The sequence below is a fragment of the Rhagoletis zephyria genome, unplaced genomic scaffold (genome assembly GCF_001687245.7).
Source record: "Rhagoletis zephyria isolate East Lansing unplaced genomic scaffold, Rhagoletis_zephyria_1.1 Rzeph_scaffold_02349, whole genome shotgun sequence".
Classification (NCBI taxonomy): Eukaryota; Metazoa; Arthropoda; class Insecta; order Diptera; family Tephritidae; genus Rhagoletis; species Rhagoletis zephyria.
Window position 1 is genome coordinate 34,661 of NW_016159433.1, and position 24,270 is coordinate 58,930.

The window sequence follows — 24,270 nt, forward strand, 5'->3', positions numbered from 1 at the left end:
TAAAATTAAATTTACGAATAAATACATCTTTAGTTCTAATTTTAGTCGATATGTATGACTTTATATCATCCGAAGAAGTATCTTTAGCAAATCTAGAGACAAAGATTGATCTTCTCGGAGGAATTACAACCAACTTTTTGGTAATGATGTCTGATGTGCGGGGCTCCGAATTATTCGGAGGAACTAAGTTAGACAGTGGAGCTTGAGATGTTGATGGCAACACTGTTATATCAACGGTTTGACTATTTTTAGAAGTAGACCTAGTGGATATGGCTTTAGAAATCGGAGGCTCCAATGCCTGAGGGCATGGAGAAGATAAATTAATAAGTTCTAAGGACTGGGATGGAGGATTTTTTTTACTAGAATCCGTGGCTGTCTTTTTAGGTGGACTAATAACATGCCCACCTTTATTTTCTCGGCTATCCTCAGAGTGTGGAGGGTCGTCGAGACAAGTGAAAGACCTAAACATTTTTTCGTAATGCTTAAATTTCTCAACAAGCGCCGACAGATCCTTCCCGATGTCAGAAAAACCATTTCTGGACTGTCTGAAGAATTTAAATAAATCAACTTCGGTTGATCTACATTTTTGACAAGACCAACGAAGACCCTTACCCTCGTTAATAGCGTCTAATACTCTACCGCTCAAACCAGCGCATTTTATACGGGCAATCCCATCGCAGAGCCAGCATGACACATAGGAGTCGCTTTTAACGTGGAAATTGGTGTAAATACACGACATGTTTAAAATTATATTTATTTTTAGGTTTTAGAAGCAAAAAAGCAAAAACGGTTTTGAAAACGATGTATTAATCAGTGAACCAATCAGCTGGTAAATATCAGTTAGCGAACAGTTTTAAATGCACTGTATATTTGACACCTAATAAACACAACGCAGACAGCTGTGACATAGATGAAACAGCAGAAATGACAAAAAGAGCAAAATCAATGTGCACAAACAAAAACAATTGTACAACAACAATATATTATATGAAACAAAATACTCGGCACATGCAATTAAGAATATCAAGTTAAATTAATCAAATCTATGGGAAATTTTGATGTTTTACTTATCTTTAAATTGTGCACCAGAAGTTTATTAACACTTTTTTTAATTTTTTACTTTAATAAGCGTAAACAGCTTTATCAAACACAAAATTTAAACAGATCACAGAAAAACACAGCTTCACAGCTTGACGTTTGCGTTTGTTCGAAAAGATCGGTCCCTGGCCCACTTCCCGAAAAAAATATCTTATATGACCATTATAATAAGCTACCTACGTAAAAAATTTCAAGCAAATCGGATAGTCAGTTTCGGAGTTTATCGTGGACAATAACGTGACACGAGAATTATATATAACAGATTTATATAAATTTCAGTTCATATTTGGGCATACGGCAGAACCTAAAATTACTTTTTTTCAGTGTAATTTTTGCAGTTCAAAACAGCACACTTCTTTTTTATAAGCTTTTATTATGTTTCACCTGCGCATAATCAAATCTTGCAATCATTTTTTAACCGACTTCCCGATGAGCTAGAGACTTGAAACTTTAAACTTAGCTCAGAACCCGACGATAGAGATGCGCTGAATTGTGGGTATCCAATACTCGGTACCCAATACATAAAAAAGATTTCGATACCCAATACTTCCTTTTCGGTACCCGATACCGATTCTTTACATTAAACCTGCGCCATTATATGCATTTCATGTTAAGAAAAAACTTTCTTTACTAATTTATATGATATCGGCTAAAACACTTGAACCTATCCCAACAGAGAAATATTATTTTATCAGTTTTAACCTTAGTCGATCCAAGGTTCAAGAAAAATGCTTTGACGGATGAAGAAGCCTTTCAGGGGGGAGATTCTGTAACCAGTTAGCGACAAGTTTCGGATCGATATCGCACTTGTTGACGTAAAAATATTTCATATCATACGTCAACAAAACCGATACTGATTCGAAAATTGCCGCTAACTGGTTACAGAATCTGCCCCCAGGCCTATAAAAATGATATCGTCCGATTCAGCTGGAACATAAATGCTTCAAACAAGTTAGAGTTTCTCTGCATTATGGCCTCGAACCGACAAATATACATCTTTCATTTGAATCATTATTAAAAGCTCTATTGGCTCCTACATTCGGGTTTTGATAGGCGAGTCTCCCCTGAACCGTTTCTATATTTTTGGCCTATGTGCACTTTTATTCGAAACCTAAATGTTTCGGTACTAGAGGTTTACGCCGACAGGCTTTGCTGCAGCGGCGTGGTCAACTTCAAAGCCATGAGGCTTCTAATTTTATCATGTGATCAGATTATAATTCTATTTAATTCATTCATTCAATTCAAATGTTGAGTGACTGCTGCTGACGGATGGGCGACCAGAAGAAAGTCTATATAGTATATACATTAGGTTTCCCATTGAAAATGCTTTTTTTTTGAAAATTTAAAGACCCTACCCCCTAATTTGATTAGTTTTTTTGATAAATATTATTGCCTATTTTTATAGATTTTTTAAAGGCCATTTAGAGGTCGCGGCCTATCGATTTAGGTCAGGAAATACGATTTTCTATATTCATGAGTTTTTGAATGATTATTTTTGCTTGAATTTCAAAAATTTTTTAAATTTTGACCATCGACAATTTCCACAATTTGAAAATATGTAGTACTAACGTACAAAAAACCATTTTCGATGGGCACCCTAATATACATACATTTCTATGTACTCTACAAATCCGTATGTACCATTTCAATTTAAAGAAATAAAAAAATTTAAAGGTTAAGCTATTGGGGTAATTTATGTCGCTATCAATAAATTTTTGCAATAAGCTTATCAACCGTTATGTTAAATTACGGAGCTCGTACGATTTTTTGCGGGTTATATATTGAAAATAAGGTTGGCCTACTTTTTTCCAAAAGTTTAACCCATCAACTCGCACCAGAACGGGACTTTTTGACCCACTGTTTGAAAAATGGCTTATAAATAGTTAAAATTTCCATTAATATATTAAGCGCCAAATTTTTCTAAGGAGAACAGAATCTAATGCAAAATAATTGTAATTTTTACCAAAAAGGGGGACTTTAACTCTGTGTAGAAAATATTGCGATGCGCGGGAGCAAAACCTTCCTGGGGTTTGACCACTCCTTAGGAATACTAACGTATTTTCACACAGCCACCTAGTTCTTGTATACTTACGAATGTAAAAATTAGCAAAAAAAGTCAAAATCAACTAGTCTTTGTTTTATCTCCAATAATTGAGGAGTTAGATGCAATAAGGGCGCTTCTGTTAAAACTGCTTTTTGAGATATTGGCGTTAAAGTTTTTGATGTGTATAACTTTCTTGTTGATGTAGTATATAAAAAAGTAGTATTGTTGTAGTATTGAAAAAAATTTTCTACTGCGGAAAAAATCGTCAGATTACCAGTATTCGACCATAATTTAACTGTAATAAACGCTTTCGATCGAAAAACGTGTTACCTATGTTTTTTTCTGAGTTACGCTTTTTTTTTGAAATGTTCAGTGGCCCAAATTATGAAAAAAAAACTTCTTTTAAAAATGTAATTTTCATTTCGTAAAATAGTGTTTTTATACGAGTAGTATTTAGTTCCTTCAAACGATGTATTTCAATGTGCATTCAACATGAAAACTTTGTACAAAATTCCTTAGGCGCCGAACGCCGCCGCCGCCGCCGCCGCGCAGATATTTTCGTAACTAGGCGGCGGCGCATGATAAATGACAAAAAACGGCGGCGGCGCACAGTGGTTCGGATAGCAGATCTAGCTGGACGAAAGTCAAAATTTTTTTGTTTTTAAAATACTTAATGGTACTTGGAATACATTCCTGACAATACATTCAAATAGAAATTGCATTTATTAAAGCATTAACATATGAAAACAAACAAAAAAAGTAAGTCAACGCCGCCTATTTGAGAACTCTATTTTAAAAGCTGAAATTTAACTTAAAAGATTGCTAATTTCACTCACAGATATTTGCATAATTGCAAATTGACTTTATAAACAAAAAAGTTAAAACAGAAAAATACTTCAAGTTATAAAAACTTTGGTTATGTAAGAGTTAAAAAAAATAGTAACTCGCGAATTTTCTGCTTTCTGAAATTAAAAAATTATACAACAGGCATGCAAATCTTTAAGCGCTGTTATAAAATTTTTTCTGAAATTTATTTGTGTTTCTTGCTGTGATCTTAAATTTTAGTCATGGTAAATAAAATCTTAAGAAGTGAGTTGTTTGACATTTGGAGAAGTGTTGCTGAAACTTCTAAAAGACAACAAGGTGTCCGTGATTATATGATTAGTAAATTGAAAGAAATATCTGATGAAAATGCTCGTTCCGAAGTAAATGACTTTAGATTCGTAATCAGCAACCCAGAAAACCCTCAGATACCCAGTTACATAGAAACCTACCGATTTTTTTTGAATTTTCGTCCGCCATATTGGATCCGCCATTTTGAATTTTTGGTAAATGGATTTAGATATGTAATCAGCGACCCAGAAACCCCCAGATACCCAGTTTCATAGAATTCTACCGATTTTTTTTAATTTTCGTCCGCCATATTGGATCCGCCATTTTGAATTTTTGATAAGTGGCTTCAGATTCGTAATCAGCGACCCAAAAATCCCCTAGGTAAGAAGTGGTGTAAAGATCCATCAACGAGTATTTGTTTAAATAGTTTCGTCCATCTAAATTTGCGATCCGAACCACTGTGCGGCGTGGCCCGGCGGCGTATACCTCTATTCAGTACCGAGTATCGAGAGTAATGGATCCTTTTTAAATCGGTACCAACTCAGCACATCAACACCCGACGACAATACTACGTTAAAGGTTAATTAATCTGCTAGGTGGCGCGGGTGTCGAGAGTTTTGAAAAAAAAATCGTATTTATGAACCGATATGGTTCATTTTTGGAATGTATATTACCTACATGAAAAGAAATAACTCAACAAATGTTTACTCGATAGGTGGCACTGGAGCGGAGATATTTGGAAAACCCGTATTTACGGACCGATTTGTTTCATGTTTATAACGTATATTACTTAAATGGAAAGAAATAACTCCACAGCCGTTAGGTGGTGCGGGGGTCGATTTTTTTATTAACCAATAATATAAGCTTGTCTTAAACAAATATTTTAAAATTGTTTGTTCAATAATTTAAATAGACTTAAAGATGCGGTAATAAGCACCTGGATGTCAAAAATAGGCATGAAAAAAATATTCGTCAGTTGATTCCACATAAAATACCTATAGTTTAAACGCCGTTTGTTTAATGCTCGGTTAGCTTCGGTTAAAAAAATTATGTCGAAAACATCGATAATCATAAGCAGACATTGAACAAACGGTCCTAGGAGTTACGGAACGATAGTTAATTGGATAGGTTTCGGACCAATTTTTGAGCTTTTAAATCAATCTGGTGTGGCTCGTTTCCACTAGCGAGAATTATTTTTTTAAGCAATCTTATTTTTAGGGTCTGAGCTACCCGTAAATGGGCGAGGGGCGAAATACTTTTGAAAATATGGGTGCCCTAATGTGTACTTACTTCGTATAAATTTTAAAGTAAGACCTCACACTCACCAACAACTCAAATCCATTTGAATCCTTTTGCGACCTTTCAATGACTGCGAGGTAAATGTCAGTCAGCTCGGCCACAGCTACTTTCAGGACACCAGCAGCCGCGAGATATGGGAATATTCGCCATTGCTAAATTTTTTAAATAAACGAATATTGTAAATTTCATAAATAATTTTTACGATAATGGAGTGAAGTTCACAAATACTCACTTGCAACTGATACTCGATGATCGGCACTTCAGGTCCATCTTTCTCGGGCCCAAATTGCTTTCTCAACGCCGCATATCGCACTGCAATCACAGTTGCGCTTGCTAGCGTATTAGCTGACTCCTGCATGATTCCAATACGACCCGCTGAAAAAGATTCCAAAGCCGCTCCAAGCACCTTGCCTGGCTCGGAGAAAACACTTTCATACTCTCCTTTCTGTGTCACATCACTTGTGCGGTTGAGAAGATTTTCGCGTGGAATGCGACAATTTGAAAATATTACGAAGCCATTATCAATGCCATTGAGTCCTATCTTTTCGCCCATATCTCCTACCAAAACGCCTGGATATGCCTGCAATGTCTTTGGGTTGCGGATAGGAATTATAAAACCGTGCAGTCCATGATTTTCTCCATTTTCCGTGTATAAATTGGCGAATGTCAGAGCGATCGTAGCCGTTTTCCCCAAGTTACCGACCCAGCACTTTGCCGACTCAAAGTCGGGTGTATTGACGACGAACTCTTGCGTTTTAGGATCGTATGTGGCGGTTGTGCGAAATCTTTTCGTGTTGCTACCGTGCGCAAGCTCAGTAATGGCTAAGCATGTTATGAGTTCACGATTCCACGCCGCATCGTAGTACTTCATATGCCGCTCTGTGCCCATGGCGCGTATCGCGTTGTTGAAGAGCCCCACACCCAAGGCGATCTTCACCGACAAACTCGGACAATACGTGTGCAAAGCTTCATTTATGCTCATCAAATATTTTGTTTTTTCGCTAAAGCTCTTCTGCTCGATCTCCTTCGGGATGAGATTCAGATGTGGCATGCGGTTCACTTGCATGGCGCAGAGATGCTTCTGCTCATCGATAGGCAGTGTAGTCTTGTGTTTGGAAAATAGTGGATCATTTTCCAATACCTTCCACACTTTATACTGTGCAAAGGAAATATGACAGTTTGAAGTTAAAACTGACAGTAATTAAAGCAAATATCATTTCACCAACCTTAATGCGCAAATCCTGCTCACTTTCAAATATCAGTTTTAGTTTTTTCCAATCGAATTTTGCGCGATTGCGATATTTACACAGAGGGCCTTTCGGAAGATCCGGTATAAAAGAAGTGTCGGGGATCTGACTCATATCGCCGGCTCTTGGAGCTGAAATGAAAAACTTTACGCAATTAGCACATCTTATGAAACTGTAAAGGCGTGTACATACTCACATACATACATATACATATGTACATACATATGTATGTACAATATATAAACATGCATGCGTGCAATTTTACATGAAATACGAGACGTTGGGCAGACTTAAAAGTGCAATATATCGATTGTACGTATACACCTCAGAGATAAACAAACTGAATTCCAAGATACGAACAAACATATACATATGTATATTTGCTGTGCAAATCAAAGTATTCACTAAGGATTTATTAAAGTTTCACCAGATTCTGCGTGCGATGCTTTAAGGGGCATAAGGTTTCGAAAGCTAAAGCCCTTAAAAGTATACAGAAAAATTATTATAGAACCAACAATCGAAGGGGTGTCCCTAAATGAAGAAGGAATTCGACATACCACTTCTAATTTTGTAAAGTAGTGTATGTAATAAATTCCCATACCTTTTTTACAACGTACTTTCTTGTTTGTCCAGACGTCTTCTTCTTCTTATATGGCGCTGTAACCGCCTAAGCGATTTTGACCGAGTTCAACAAAGCCCGCCAGTCGTTTCTTTTCTGTGCCAACTGACGCCAATTGGAAATGCCTAGTGAAGCCAAGTCCTTCTCCACCTGGTCTTTCCATCTCAGTGGGGGCCTCCCTCTTCCTCAGCTACCACCAGCGGGTTCCCAGTTGAATACTTTCAGAGCTGGAGCGTCGGGGCTCATTCGAACGACATGATCAAGCCAGCGGAGCCGCTGTATTTTAATTCGATTCACTATGTCCATGTCGTTCTATAGCTCATACAGCCCAACGCCAACGCGTAAAGGCCCGTAAATCTTCCGCAAAATCTTTCTCTCGAATACTCCAAGAGCCGCCTCATCGGATGTTGTCTTTTTTCATACTTCTGTGCCATATGCCAGCAAGGGCATGATGAGTGACTTATAGAGTGTGGGTTTCGTACGTCGAGAGAGAACTTTACTCCTGAATTGCCTACTCAGTCCAAAGTAGTAGTGATTTTCCGTTGGATTTCCATGCAGACATTATTATCGGTATTAATGTTGGTTTCCAGGTAAACGAAATTCTCTATTTTCTCGAAATTATAACTGTCAACAGTGACGTGGGTGCCAAGGCGAGAATGTGCTGACTGTTTGTTTGGTGACAGGAGATACTTCGTCTTATCCTCGTTTACCACCAGACCCATTCGCTTTGCTTCCTTATCCAACTTGGAAAAGGCAGAAGAGACTTCGCGGTTTTTGTTTACGATGATGTCGATGCCATCGGCATAAGCCAGCAATTGCACGCTCTTGTAGTAAATTGTTCCTGTGCGGTTCGGTTCTGCAACTCTTATTTTCTTCTCCAACATCAGATTAAAGAGGTCACATGAAAGGGAGTCGTCCTGTCTGAAACACCGTTTGGTGGCGAATAGCTCGGAGGGGTCTTTCCCAATTCTGACAGAGCTGGTGTTATTGCTCAACGGCATTTTACACAGCCGTATCAGTTTGGCGGGGATGCCTAATTCAGACATAGCGGCGTATTGGCAACTCCTTTTAATACTGTCGAAAGCTGCTTTAAAGTCGACAAATAGGTGGTGAGTGTCGATCCTTACCTCTCGGGTCTTTTCCAAGATTTGGCGTATTGTGAACACCTGCTCTATGGTGGATTTTGCAGTCCTAAATCCACACTGGTAAGGCCCAATCAGTTCAGTGACGGTAGGTTTCCNATCAGTTCATTGACGGTGGGCTTCAGTCTTTCACACAATACGCTCGATAAGACCTTGTAACCTATGCTTAGAAGGCTGATCCCGCGGTAGTTGGCGCGAATGGCGGGGTCGCCTTTATTGTGGATTAGGCAGAGCACACTTAAATTCCAGTCGTAGAGCATCTGTCATAGTCAGGCGAAGGCACATCGACTCCGTCATCGACTGGGGGCTAGGGTTCTTCTTTTCCACACCTTTCCGTGCTGCTACCATTAAGTAGGGAGGAAAATTGTTCCCTCCATAATTTAAGTACGTTCTGAACATCGGTAACTGGGTCGTCATTGTTGTTCTTACAGGAGTACGCCCCGGTCTTGAAACTTTCCGTAAGTCGCCTACCTCTCTGGTAAAATTTTCGGGCATTCTTCCTGTCGCTGGCTTGAAATCAAGCTCTTCGCACTCACGTATTTCGGCCTCTCTCTTTTTATTGCGGCAAATACGTCTCGCTTCCCTCTTCAGATCTCTATAGCGGTCCCACATAGCGCGCGTTACGCCCAAATCGCAGCGTGGCCCTGTAGACGGCATCTTTTTTCTCTGCAGCTTCCTGACATTCCTCATCGTACCAGTTGTTCTTTCGGGCTCGCTGAAATCCGACTACTTCTTCTTGTCCAGACACCTTTCCTATAATCAAAGTTTCTATAAAATCTAGTTCAGACATCAACCTCGTCGGTAGATATCATATCAAAGAACATAAAATTAGCAACACTAGAGGTAGATGTCTCCTCAACGGAAGTAGTTAAATATTTAGCAACCGCATTATTATTACTACGCCTAAAAATATCCACTAGGCTTTAGCGGATCGGCACGATACGCCATTTCTTTAAATGAAATTAATTGCTGCTATATGGATGCACATAGTATGTACATATCGATGGCTGATTGGAAGATCGACCTTTCTCGGCAGCCAGTTCGAAAACGCCCTAACTCAGAAAATTTTTCAACAACGCCCTACTTCAGAATTTGATTGAAGAACGCCCAATTTCAGAATTTTATTGAAAAACACCCTATCTCAGAATTTGGCTGAAGAACGCCCTATCTCAGCTGCCGATTCAAAAACGCCCTAACTCAACACATTTTCAATGTATTTTCAGCCGACACATAAAGCGCTTTGACCAAGTTCGCTGTCATTCAAAACGGAAGCATAAACCAAATTTCAATACGCTCAGAAATTCAAAAGTGTACTGACTCGATCTTGTTTTCAAATCGGTGTTTTATTTCTCACATCGGTTAGAAAACAGGTATAAACTCATCACTCATTTGACGCGTAGTGAAAAAAGGCTGGTTTTCGTTATACAGCCCGTTTTAAATTTGAATTGTTATTATAATAAATTTGAATTATTGTTCGCTTCTATTTCGGTCAATCATGCAAATTAATTATTTGAGAAATATCGAAAGTAAACAACATGCTTTTTTTTTACTTTTGAATACGAAGGCGCTATAAAGACACAGGTATAAACTTATGAAAAAAATATGTGTTGAGTCAAATCGGTTTATTGTAAATGCGGTTCTTACATTGGTATAAACAAGGTATGAGATAGGGCGTTTTTGAACCGAATTCTGAGATATGGTGCTTTTCAATAAAATTCTGAAATAGGCGTTCTTCAATGAAATTCTGAATAAGGGCGTTCTTGAAAAGTTTTCTTAGATAAGGCGTTTTCGAACTGGCTGCCGAGATAGGTCGATCATCCACTCAGCCATCGATATACACTAGAGGGCTGCATGAATTTATTCAAAGCGGCTTATGAATTATTCATATACAAAACGAATGAATGATTTTGGCATCAAATTTTTTCGAATTTGAGTAAATACCTGTTCTGATATATGTGTCCAAAATGTATTCAACAAAGTGTGATTGAATTTGACATTTCTCTCAGAAGAACCATCCTATAAAGCCAAATTGAAAAATTTTTTTCTGAATTTTGAATCGTTTGTTTATATTTTTTGGCATAATAGTGCCTTAAAAGAGAGCCGACCTGAGTTGTCAATCACACCTTGTTTAATACACCCTGTATGTGTCGACATTACAATATTCAAACAAAGTTAAAATAAATTGAATTGAAATAAATTACAATTTTTTCTTATGAATATCTATAAATATTTAATCTATGCACATATGTACAAACATACATATGTATGTATGTATGTATTGCTGCGTTCCTATCAAGGCATAACAAGGTAGAAGTGATTTCGACATTTCTCTCTTTTGAACTGCGACTGAAATGTCAACTCTTAACCCTATACTATTAAAAAATTTTTTTTTATATAAATTTTCAATTGTGAGCTGTGCGACTGATTTTAAATACATAATAAAATGAAAAGGAATTGCGAGCGGTGCGTTGTGTTTGTCAAGAGCCTGGACAACAAACTTGTGCGTTATTTTAAACCTTCGAATTGTCAAGTGAAGCGACAACGGTGGGCAAATTGCTGCGATGTTTCATTAGGAGACTCTTCACGTGTGGTCGTGAATTTATTTGTTGTCTATCGCAGCCGAGTATTTCTAAGTGGACGCGTTTGGTCCCAGGTGCAGGATTTATCATACCGAATATGAAAAGAAAATCTCCCTTTCATATACATATGTACATGGATAGGCTAAATTTCAATTAGTAGTCTGATAAAACCTAAACCAGTATTCCTTGTTGACATAAAGAAACTGAAGGTAATTTTTAATAAATTTAATGCAAACGAAATTTCGAATAGCAAAAATTTAATAGCTAAATTATTGACGTTNAATTGAATTGAAATAAATTACAATTTTTTCTTATGAATATCTATAAATATTTAATCTATGCACATATGTACAAACATACATATGTATGTATGTATGTATTGCTGCGTTCCTATCAAGGCATAACAAGGTAGAAGTGATTTCGACATTTCTCTCTTTTGAACTGCGACTGAAATGTCAACTCTTAACCCTATACTATTCAAATTTTTTTTTTTATATAAATTTTCAATTGTGAGCTGTGCGACTGATTTTAAATACATAATAAAATGAAAAGGAATTGCGAGCGGTGCGTTGTGTTTGTCAAGAGCCTGGACAACAAACTTGTGCGTTATTTTAAACCTTCGAATTGTCAAGTGAAGCGACAACGGTGGGCAAATTGCTGCGATGTTTCATTAGGAGACTCTTCACGTGTGGTCGTGAATTTATTTGTTGTCTATCGCAGCCGAGTATTTCTAAGTGGACGCGTTTGGTCCCAGGTGCAGGATTTATCATACCGAATATGAAAAGAAAATCTCCCTTTCATATACATATGTACATGGATAGGCTAAATTTCAATTAGTAGTCTGATAAAACCTAAACCAGTATTCCTTGTTGACATAAAGAAACTGAAGGTAATTTTTAATAAATTTAATGCAAACGAAATTTCGAATAGCAAAAATTTAATAGCTAAATTATTGACGTTAAGTTTTGATGTAAATTTAGAAGAATCAAACTTTTTTTAATGTCTAATATACTTTAGAATTAAGTATTTGAATAAAAAAATAAATGCTCAAAAACATTGGGATAGTAAAAGCAAGAAAATTTTCAAGACGATTTTATAAATGAGTGTGTTTCATTTAGTATGTAATTTTGTGTAAGTATGCATTTCCACATTTACATTAAACAGAAAATTCAATAAATAAAATGAAGCTGATTCTAATGAGATTTTAAATATTTTCATATTTACAAAAACTTTCATTTCAAAGATGTTGAGTTCTATCAAATATGGTAAATGCATAACAAAGGGTCAATTTCTTTGTTTACATTTTTGACATTACAGTCAGGTATGAGAGAGCTCGACTGAATTGTCACTTCTACCTTGTTGAATATGCCTTGGTTCCTATTATAATACGAACAAACTTGTTTATAGAAAAAACTTTTACCGACATGAGTTCGAATTATTTTGAATGTTTTCCATTCATTCTTTCACATTCTTCCATTTGAAGGTAGAAAATTTAAAACAAAATGTGTATTCATAACTTACAAAATTCCAAACGCTGAATGTTTTGTATGTGAAGTAAAATATTCAAATCAACTGTACTGTTTTGGCTAGAAGTTTGAATGAATTCATGCAGCCCTCTAATATACATACTCATGTACACGCATGTTGAAAGAGAAAATAAATAAAAAGTCAGTTTGATAAAATATCGTTGAATTATTTTAAAATCGATTGCAAAGTTTTATACAGACAAGACTAAAAAGTAAAAAATAAATAAAAAAAAAAATCTTTTTAATATACCACGCTGGACTAAAAAGTAGAAAGTAATATTTCTCAGTCCCATAGAATTTGTTTTGATACCCAGTACGGGAAGAAACTAGTTTAAATATCGATGTTCAACTAGTTTTTGACCCACTAAAACTAGATGAAGATCTGACTTTTTTCCTTGGAACGAACTGTTGACGCGATTTCCTAGGCATCAGTCAATAATCCGACTCTGCATTTGCTTTCAACTACTTTAAAACGCATTTGGCTTAAAGCACTTTAAACTCAGTCGTTTGACTATGCTTTCGTTCTGCACCTCACAGATGCTTTTTCACAATTAAGAAATGTCGAAATTAAAAATTTAAAATTAAATGTTCGGCCTAATGAGATTTGAACATGGACATTATTGGCCGCGACCAATTGTAGCAAACATTTTTGCACGCTCAACTACAGCCAGACACGTAAATAATTCAAATGTTCAGTTTGAATTGTGTGCAAGCAGCAAACCGATTGTCCGACTCTGCATTTGATTTCAACTACTTTAAAATGCATTTGGCTTAAAGCAGTGCAAATCCAGTATGTTTCATTTCATGCTGAAATAGTTAATTGCCTACAGTAAGATGATTTTACAACTAATATTGAACTATTTGCAAAGATATGTATCAAAAGTGTAAGCATTTGGTTTATCTCAATGAGGCTGCTAGGTGATTATACATCAATTTGAAGTTAGTTGCTGCATAAGTAGAAATAAACTAATTTTTCTGAGGTAATTGGCTGATCTACGCCGTACTGGGTAATTTTTTATTTTGAAATTTAAGCAAAAGTCATTATAAACAATTTAAGAGATTGAAAATGGAAAGCGTGGGGTGCATGAAATTGACTTGAAATGATATGAAATGTAATATACATACATATGTATAAATGTGGTTATATGAATATCGATCGCTTAAAACTGATCTAAAATGTATACTTACGCTGTAGAAATTTTAGATCTATGTTATGTAGTTTGACTATTGAATGGAAGACTTAGGCTTAGTTGCTTCATCGTCACAATCATGATGCAGCGATTACATGACGACTACACTTTCGCAAACTCGGTCGTGATATTTCAATTCATTTGGCGTCTAAAAATTCACTTGGAGCAGCTATTTTCTGCAATTTTTAAAATATGGACTGTGCTGCAATAATTCTAGACATAATTTTTCAGTAATATCTATTCTTTTGCAATTCGTCATATTTTATAGTTAAAACTCTAACGTTTATTGAATTTTATTGCAATTATCCACTTTTTAATAATTTCCACAGATTGCATGCAAAAATACTCATTTTTATGCAAATATTAACTTTCTCACTAATTTTCCCCCATAACATGTAAACAAACAATACGTGCACAACGATTAGCAAACGACGTCGTACTTATTCGTTTCTGCATCTTCTACGATTTGTCGATAACTAACCGATAACGGCAAATGTGCAGATCTCCTTTGAAATGCATGTGCTCTGCTCAAAATTTCAGGGCGAGAAGATAACGCAACTATGATTGGACGACAAGTGTGCAGATAGCCTTATTGTAAATTAAATGTAATGGTTTGTATTGCATGCGCTTCACGCTTTTCATTTTCAATTTCATAAATTGTTTATAATTACTTTTGCTAAAATTTCAATTTTCAACTGAATGTGAAATAACACCAATTTGCTTTATTTCATTTCTCGTTGAACAATAAGACCAACTTTTAAACTTAACAATTGAGTTACATTTGACAAAAAGTAGTACATGAACAAGTTAAATGGACGGATTTGTAAGTATACAATTTTGAAAAAGAATTATAATAAAATGGCACTACTTCACTGCTGAAACTGCTTTTTAATGTCTAAGTAATGGGAATTATTGCGTATGGTGTTATTGCATGCACCTTTATTATAATAATAATAACTAATAATATAATAATAAAAATTTTAAAAATAAAATGTTAATAAGCCGCAATAAGATTGACAAATACATATTTTAANACAAATACATAGTTTAGGAAGAGCCTGCCTGAAACTATACAAAAAAGCAAATAAGCAAATGGATGTATAGAATTGACAACAACAACCACGCTGTCGAGTTTAAATAGCGGCAAATCAGCTGCACTTGATAGTAGTTGGTTGAATAAGGAAAATGAATTAGCAACAAGAGTTAACGGGGTGTGCATAGCTCAGTGGTTAACGCTTCTGACTTTGCACATCGATTACGCAGGTTCGATCCTTGCTGAAGTCTAGAAAATAAAATTATAGTTTAAAAAACTAAAACCTCGCTATTATAATTTTCATCAGGTTGAGAATATAAATCGCTGCATCTTTTAGGCGCATCAATATTACATATTTACGTCCCGAGCTAATATACGGGAGGTAAAAAATAAGTCTGATGAGGAGATGTGGTGATCTCCGAAATAGCTGCTATAACTTCTACCGCTTAGACTTTGTTGCTTTTTCAATTTTCCTAATAAACAATCGTGGTACAAAGCGCAATAAAAATATTTACAACACTGAAAGACTAGCTAACGACGCGTCTTCATAGGCGAAAATTATTGCCTATCATACACTGAAAATATAATCTGCGTAAATATAACGTAAACTTGCGTACATCTTACGAAAATTTTCGTCATTTTGAGCCCCGAAAGTTTTCGTTGATTGTACAAAACCGTTTTCGTAAGACATCAGATCTTAAGTGCATTTTACAAACGTATTCGTACTATTTACTAACGAATTTCGTACTATTTAGTAAAGACTTTTGTACTATTTCTTTATTTTTTTTTACGAAATTTTTGTAGACTGCGCAAAAATAATTCGTATTGTTAACGAAATAATTTTCCAAAAATCTGCGGTTGTTTCGTAGAATTTGCGATTGCTTTCATTCGCCAAACTGTAAAAAACATAGTACGAATTATAACACAACACTATTATTTTGTTTTATCCTTAATTTTAAGCGTTTTTGTTTAACAAAAAGTTTTGCGAAAACGCTTAACATTAATGATTAAAATATAATGAAAGTTGTGTGTTATAATTTGAGCTGTGTTTTTTTATAGTGTAAAGAATAAAAGCAATCATACATTCTACGAAAGAAGTGCAAGTATAACTGTCGTAAATAATAAGTTTTACCTAAATTAATAAAAATGGTTATTCTACCTATAATACAACTTAAGTCTTTTATTTATATGCATACGAATAGGTTCTATACTACATATTTTTTATTGCTTAGCGTTCATTCAACAAAAAATTTTTATGAAAAGTGTTAAATTATGAAACTCAGCAAACCCTTACTTTCACTTTCTTAAACATTATAATATTTTTTTGTGGAGTTACTTAGCAGATTCGCAGCTTCTTCGTTGTTTGTTTCATTGACGACTATAAATTTAAGGAAAATTATAAGGCGTCTGAAAGGCAAAATCTTTCTCTCGAATACTCCAAGAGCAGCGTCATCGGCTGTTGCCATTGTCCATGCTTCTGCGCCATATACCAGCCAGTGTTGCCAGAACTTTCCGGGCCAACCGGCTAGATTGGCAAAAAAACCGGCTAAAAACGGCTAAACTGTTTCAACTAAATTTCACATGTTTTATTTAAATAAATCATAAGTAGAAAGACTAGTTCTTAGGGAGAAGTTGCAAATTCAAGCTCGAAAAAATTTTAGCGGCAAAAATTTGCAATTAGAAAAAACATATGAATGTGGCACATGGTTGCATTTTTTGTCGACAATAATTTGAATAAACAGGTTCGTCAAATTTAAAAATTTACAAACTTGACCAATTTTTAATAAAAAATTTAAGTAAGGGCTTGTTTACTTAATTAGTTTAGTTAATTCCGCTGATTTGAAATGTACTCGTAACGCAATCTCAACCAGAGTCGATATAGGAAACGCGACAGTTAGTACGGCAAAGAAATTGAAACGTATGTTGAAGAAAGTCGGACTAGCAAGAAATATACATGTAGATCCTGTTTTTTTCCCCTCTGAAAGAATTTTAAAATTATATTCAAATCTCTTATGTTTGAAATGCAACCGTGGGCACTAGCTGGCAGGGAAACTTGCAAGTTCCTGCAAATTTGCGTTCGTGCAGAAATTTGCAAGTTTCTCTCTTTGAGAGAGAATTTGGGAGCATTTTTTCTTACTAACTGATATTTTGAGTGATAATTTTCGCTGGATTTTCGACGAACAAACCTATTGTCTTCCTAGAGAGTTTTGCTTTACATAGAAATTTGTGCTCTTTTACTTTCATTTTTATGCATTTCAGTGCTGGTTCTTTTAATTCAAGTTGGCCTTCGGTTTTTGGAATTTAAATAAGTTCTCAGGAAAAAAAGTTAGTTTAAATAAGGCCATATGTGTACATAGTGCTTGAAAATATCCATTTTTCCCTTGCCTTAAAACTTTAAGCGTGGGCAACAATGATGTTTTGTAATTAAGGCAGAATTAAATATACGCTATCTGGAAAGACAATATCTGTAGCATTTATTCTCGGTAGTATATCCAAACCCAAACGCCTGTTAAGCATACAGTGATACAATTTGTTATTTTCTAAGTTTGCGAATAAAACTTCACACTTAAATTTTAGTCATTGATAACAAATATTTTATGAAGAAAGTCCCCGTTACGGCCTTCTTTAGAAAAAAAAAATTTTGTTTAAAATAAAAATAATCAAATCGGCCCAATTTTATACAACCCTGCCTCCATGATAACGCTAGTAGCCATTTCTAACAGATTTTGGGTCGCTTAGTCAAAAATGGAAACATATGTATATATTTGAATTTTAAGAAAACAAAGAAATAGCAAAATCGGCTAAAAACGGCTAATTTTTTTTTACAAAACGGCTAACAAATCGGCTTCCGGCTAAACCGAAATTTCTCCGGCTGTTTGCTATTGCAACCGGCTAAATCTAGCCGGAAAACGGCTAAAATGGCAACACACGGCGAACATATCCGCGCACATGCGCGGCTTGCGGGTCATGTTCGTCGTTTGTAGAGCGGTTTGCAAGCATGCTCGCCAAAAATCAAAAAATTTTGATTTTCAGCGAGCATGCTCGTCGTTTGTAGCGTGGTTTGCGAGCATCGCATTGGAAACAAAAACAACAACCTCATTTTGTGTTGATGCTTGAAGTGTGCACATCGGCGGATAAATGCATCCAAGCCATGTTCTTTAATTGAATTTTTGATAAATGAGGCTAAATTACTATAAGTATATGTATGTACGTACATACAAGTAAAGTATAAATAAATTTAAGTAACACATACATAAAAAAGTTAAGTTAAAAGCATTGCAATTGCATCATCCGCGTCTTTCCTTCCATGTTTACGCTTTGAGTACAAAATCACTTATGAGCCGCTCGCCGTCTGTAGCAAACGACAGCGAGCATGTTGGCGCATATGTGCGCGCAGATGTTCGTCGTGTGTAGCCAGTTTTAGCTGGCGCTCTTCGTATGTGAAACACACATTTGATCAGAGAGCGCTGAGCATTATTTAGGGGTGAGTCACAAGCATGAATATGTTCCGTTCTCAAACCAAATCGTGATTACCTCAACCAGTGTTGCCAGAACTTTTTGGACAAACCGTCTAAATTGGCAAATAAAAACGGCTAAAATGTTTCAACTAAATTTCACATGTTTTATTTACATAAATCACGAGTAAAAAGACTATTTCTTGGAGAGAAGTTACAAATTCGAGCCGAAAAAAATTTTGCCAGCAAGAATTTGCAATTAGGAAAAACATATGATTGTGGCACATGGTTGGATATTTTGTCGACGATAATTTGAATAAACAAGTTCGTTAAATTTAAAAATTTACAAACTGGAGCGATTTTAAAATGAAAAATGTAAGTTAATAGCTGTTTACTTAATTAATATAGCTAATTCCAATGATTTGAAAGGTATTCGGCAAAAAAAACCAGAGTCGATATAGTAAACCCGACAAAGAAATTGAAGCGTATGTTGAAGAAAGTCGGACTGACAAGATATATACACGTAGATCCTGTTTTTTGCCCCTCTGAAAGAATTTTAAAAATTCTATACAAATTTCTTTTGTTTGAAATGCAACCGTGGACACTAGCTGGTAAAAAACTTGCAAACTTGCGTTCGTACAGAAAATTGCAAGTTTCTCTACATGAGAGAGAATTTGGGAGCATTTTTTCTTACTATCTGATATTTTGAGTGATAATTCTCGCTGGATTTTCGACGAACAAACCTATTATCTTCCCTACAAGGCCTTTTCAGACTGACCGATTCTCAATACACTCAAATAGAAACCAATACACATAAAAACGCTATAAAAATTTCCCTTCAATTTTAAGGCAGTAAAACAACGACCTTAAGTTAACATCAACCGAGGCCATATGTTGACAAGGCATGCAAAATGACAGTTACACAAAAGAACTGGTGAGACTTTTCAGAAATCCCTTCAATTCTGATGTAAAATATGATGCCAAAAGACTGCAGATCTCCCATTTAGATGACCGGTCATATGACCGGCAGATGTCTCGTAGGATTCCCAGAGAGTTTTGCTTAACATATAAATTTGTGCTCTTTTATTTTCATTTTGATTCACTTCAGTGTTGGTTCTTTTAATTCAAGTTGGCATTCGGTTTTTGGAATTTAAATAAATTCTCAGCAAAAAAGTTTGTTTAAATAAAATACATATGTGTACATAGTGCTTGAAAATATCAATTTTTTCCATACCTTAAACCTTTGGGAGTGGGCAAAAATAATGTTTTGTAATTTAGGCAGGATTGACTATCTGGGAACACAATATCTACATGTGATATTTATTCTGTTTGTTGGCACTATATCCAAACACAAACTCATCTTAAGTGTCTTAACAGTGAAACAATTTCCTATTTTCTAAGTTTGCGAATAAAACTTCACACTTAAAATTAAGACATTTATAACAAACATTTTATGAAGAAAATCCCTTCTTCGTTTAAAATATCGGCCCAATTTCATACAACCCTGCCTGGCATGAAAATTTTCTCCACGATAAGGCTAGTGGCCATCTCTAACAGATTTTCGGTCGCTTAGTCAAAAATTGAAACTTATATACATATTTGAAATTTAAGAAAACAAGGCAAATAGCGAAATCGGCTAAAAACGGCTAATTTTTTTCTGCAAAACGGCTAACAAATCGGCTGCCGGCTAAATCGAAATTTCTCCGGCTGTTTGCTATCGCAACCGGCTAAATCTAGCCGGAAAACGGCTAAAATGGCAACACTGATACCAGCACAGGCATGATGAGTGAGAGAGCACACTCCTGAATTGCCTACTCAGTCCAAAGTAGCACTTATTGGCAAGTGTGATTCTGCGTTGGATCTCCATGCTGACGTTATTATGCGTTAAGGCTGGTTCCCAAGTAAACGAAATTCTCTACTTTTTCGAAATCATAACTGTCAACAGTGAAGTGGGTGCCAAGGCGCGAATGTGCTGACTGTGTTTGTTGACTGGAGATACTTCGTCTTGTCCTCGTTTACCACCAGACCCATTCGCTTTGCTTCCTTATCCAACTTGGAAAAGGCAGAACAGACTTCGCGGTTTTTGTTACCGGTGATATTGATGTCATCGGCATAAGCCAGCAATTGCACGCTCTTGTAGTAAATTGTTCCTGAGCGGTTTAGTTCTTCAGCTCTTATTATCTTCTCCAACATCAGATTAAAGAAGTCACATGAAAGAGAGTCGCCCTGTCTGAAGCCCCGTTTGGTGGCGAACGGCTCGGAGAGGTCTTTTCCAATTTTGACGGAGCTGGTGGTATTGCTCAACGTCATTTTACACAGCCGTATGAGTTTTGAGGGGATGCCAAATTCAGACATAGCGGCGTATAGGCAACTCCTTTTAGTGCTGTCAAAAGCGGCTTTAAAGTCGACAAATAGGTGGTGAGTGTCGATCCTTTTCTCGCGGGTCTTTTCCAAGATTTGGCGTATTGTGAATACCTGGTCTATGGTGGATTTGCCAGGCCTAAAGCAACACTGATAAGGCCCAATCAGTTCATTGACGGTCTGCTTCAGTCTTTCACACAATATGCTCGATAAGACCTTGTAACCTATGCTTAGAAGCCTGATCCCGCGGTAGTTGGCGCGAATGGCAGAGCACACTTAAATTCCAGTCGTCGGGCATGCGTTCATCTGACCATATTCTGCATAAGAGTTGATGCATGCACCTTACCAACTCCCCGCCACCGTACTTGAATAGCTCAGCTGACAGGCTGTCAGTTCCAGCAGATTGGTTTTTTCAGCCGCGTTATTGCTATTCGTACCTCGTCATAGTCAGGCGAAGGAACATCGACTCCGTCATCATCAGCTGGGGGCTCGGGTTCTTCTTCTCCACAACTTTCCGAGCTGCTACAATTCAGTAGCGTGGAAAATGTTCCCTCCAAAATTTAAGTACGTTCTGAACATCGGTAACTAGGTCACCATTGTTGTTCTTACAGGAGTACGCCCTGGTCTTGAAACCTTCCGTAAGTCGCCTAACTATCTGGTACAATTTTCGGCCATTCTTCCTGTCGGCCAGCATTTCAAGCTCTTCGCACTCACGTATTTCGGCCTCTCTCTTCTTATTGCGGCATACGTCTCCCTTCCCTCTTCAGATCCCTATAGTGGTCCCACATAGCGCGCGTTGCGCCCGATAGCAGCGTGGCCCTGTAGGCGGCATCTTTTTTCTCTGCAGCTTCCTGACCCTCCTCATCGTGCCAGTTGGTCTTTCGGGCTCGCTGAAATCCGACTACTTCTTCGGCGACGGTACTTAATGAGCGGGAAATGTGGTTCCACTGCTCGCATATGTCGGCTCATACATGTACTTATTTAAAATTTCATGAAGTGTTGAAGTTTGCGGTTGAGTACGGACGTGTTCTTCATTCGCTCCATAAAAATTATATATATCGTGTAACTAAATATATTTAACCGTCGGCCGCTGTGGTGTAGTGGTAAGCAATGCGCGCTTTCACTCATTAGCACCTGGGTTCAAGCCCTGGTCAAAGCAACATCGCAAAAAAAAAATATAGAAAAAAAGTTTTTTCTTACCAGCGGTCGTCCCTCGGCAGGCAATGGCAAACCTCCGAGTGTATTTCTGCCATGAAAAACAGCTTCTCATAAAAATACAATCGCCGTTCGGAGTCGGCGTAAAACTGTAGGTCCCTCCGCTTTGTGTGACAACATCAATGCGCACGCCACAAATCGGAGGAGAAGCTCGGCCAAACACTAACATATGTGTAAGCGCCAATCTATTATTATTAAATATATTTAACCATCAAAAGGCACACTAAGCTATTATTCGGGTTTTGTGTCGTCGCGAACTGCCCTCAGCAGTATAAAAAATCAAAGTGTGATGGCGAAAAATACCTAAATAATTAATAAGACATTGTGTGTATCAAAATAAATGAATTATACAAAACAAGAACGGTAGTTAAGTGAGAGATGAGTCTCCAAGGCGCTCCCCTACAAGGGCGTAGGCACTCATTCCAAAGCGCAAACAAAAGAAATGCCTATTTGACAATAGGAGTGTACTCGTACGCCCAACTATCTGAAGTTTTAGAAAACTTTTACTGGTTTTGCGTTCTCGTACCCAAAAAACTTGCAAAGTAGGGGAAATTGAGAGAGCAAAATGTGAAATAGAGCTGCAAATTTCTGCTGGAAAAAATTTTCCCAGCTAAAACTTGCAAGTAAGAAAATCAGCTGATCACAAACACATGTTTGTAAATAAACAAAAGAAAATATGGCCTTTTTGAGTTATTTATTATTAATGCTAGTATACAACGAAAAAGTGAGTAAATTTAAAAGCACAACGTTTGTTGAGTTTGTTTTTCGTTAATTTGCCATTAATCTCCAGTTTGTTTACTTTAGTGTGTGCTGACTATTGTTGCCGTATGACATTTTTCGTTTGAACCATAATTTTCCTTTAAATATACCAAAATAGATTTAAATGCAGCATGCTAAATGTTTTTTTGCTGAAGTTTTCGGTTTTGGTAGGTTGATTGTTGAAATGAAAATTTTATAATTTTAAAGCTGCATCTGTGCCTATATCTATTACATTTTTTTTTGGATCAATGATGGGTGTTTGGAGGAGATACTATTGTTTTTGAATGCATCACCATGTGATATCACAAATAACTATGAGAAAAATAATTTATTCATTCCGATGTAATTAATTTGTGTGTTTAAAAGGGGTTTTCTTATCCAAAACTATTCAATTGTATGAAATGCCAAATCGGGGGAAAATGTACCTAGCAGAAAATAAATTGCCAAATTAATCGCCAGTGGCAACTGTGCAAGTGATCAGCTGTTTCGAAGGTTGCAAGTTTTTGCAAATTTTGCCTTCTCGTACTTCTGTTGATATTTCGTCTCTTTGAGAGCGAATGCTGCTAAATTCTCAGAACTTTTGCTGCTGGAGTATTTTGCCCTCTCAACCAGGGATGCCGTTTGGATCTAAACAGAACCAATTGGATACATGTTTAGACGAATTTTTGCGAGATACTTATTTTTTCCGATCACTATAAATGTGGATACTTTTTTAAATTGGCCAAAATTTTATATTTTCTATAAAGTTTTTTTCGTTTAAAACTCGATTTTCATTAAAGATAGTAGAAAGCATTACGTTTTCTAAATGTATTAAAAATCCATACTTAAGCGTTAAAGCATTTTATTTTTTGTGAACGAAGCAATGAACATATGAAGAGATCTCACCAAAATAGGTATAAGCGCAATTGTTTTAATTAGCTATAAAGGATGCTTTAAGCAAAATCTTAATATATATATAAGGTAAGTATATACTTTTTCTGTAGTAATCTCTTTCATATCACATATTTTCATTTCTTAATTTAAAAGGAAAGCAGATATCAATGTAGATTAAAATACTCTGTTAAAAAAGCTAAATTTGATTTATTTAAGGAAATTCGTGTGAATTTTACTGAAAATACTTTAAATACACTCTAAAAAAAATTTGTTTATTTGCACATATTAAGAGAGGTAACCAATTTCCTCTTTTAATGTGTGCAAATTTGCACACCGTGTAATAAAACTTCACATTGCCTGTTTACTTTTACATACCACATTTGTCGCGAAGAGCAAAATTACACATTAAAAGTTTAAAATAGAGTAAATGTGAGCCTCTATGTAGTGTTTATTATTAGTAGGAAATGTAGTTTTAGTTTGAAAATTTTTGCAATTTTAAACATTTTATACGTGTATTTATGTATATATTTTAAAGATCTCAAGTTCAAAATCAAATCCTAAACATTTTATGCGTATATTTATACAAATTCTTGTTGAAAAATAGATACTTTTCAGTAGTAGTTTTACATGCTCTTTTTAGAGTGTACAGGTACAAATGTAACATATTAATTACCATTTATTATACTTACTTTGCAAACTACTTATGCACAAAAAATG

The 24,270-nt window shown here is 36.0% G+C and overlaps 1 protein-coding gene across 1 annotated transcript in view; it reads right to left on the bottom strand.

Moving 5' to 3' along the window:
- LOC108366627 (peroxisomal acyl-coenzyme A oxidase 3) overlaps positions 1-6,946 on the bottom strand; it is a 26,000-nt gene extending 19,054 nt beyond the window's left edge. Inside the window, exons 1-3 of the mRNA XM_017621078.1 lie at positions 6,781-6,946; positions 5,787-6,710; positions 5,581-5,706 (exon numbers count right to left, since the gene is read on the bottom strand). Coding sequence (XP_017476567.1) covers positions 5,581-5,706; positions 5,787-6,710; positions 6,781-6,915 — 1,185 coding nt within the window. The 5' untranslated portion in view covers positions 6,916-6,946. The remainder of the gene's footprint in view (positions 1-5,580; positions 5,707-5,786; positions 6,711-6,780) is intronic.
- Positions 6,947-24,270: the final 17,324 nt, after the last annotated feature.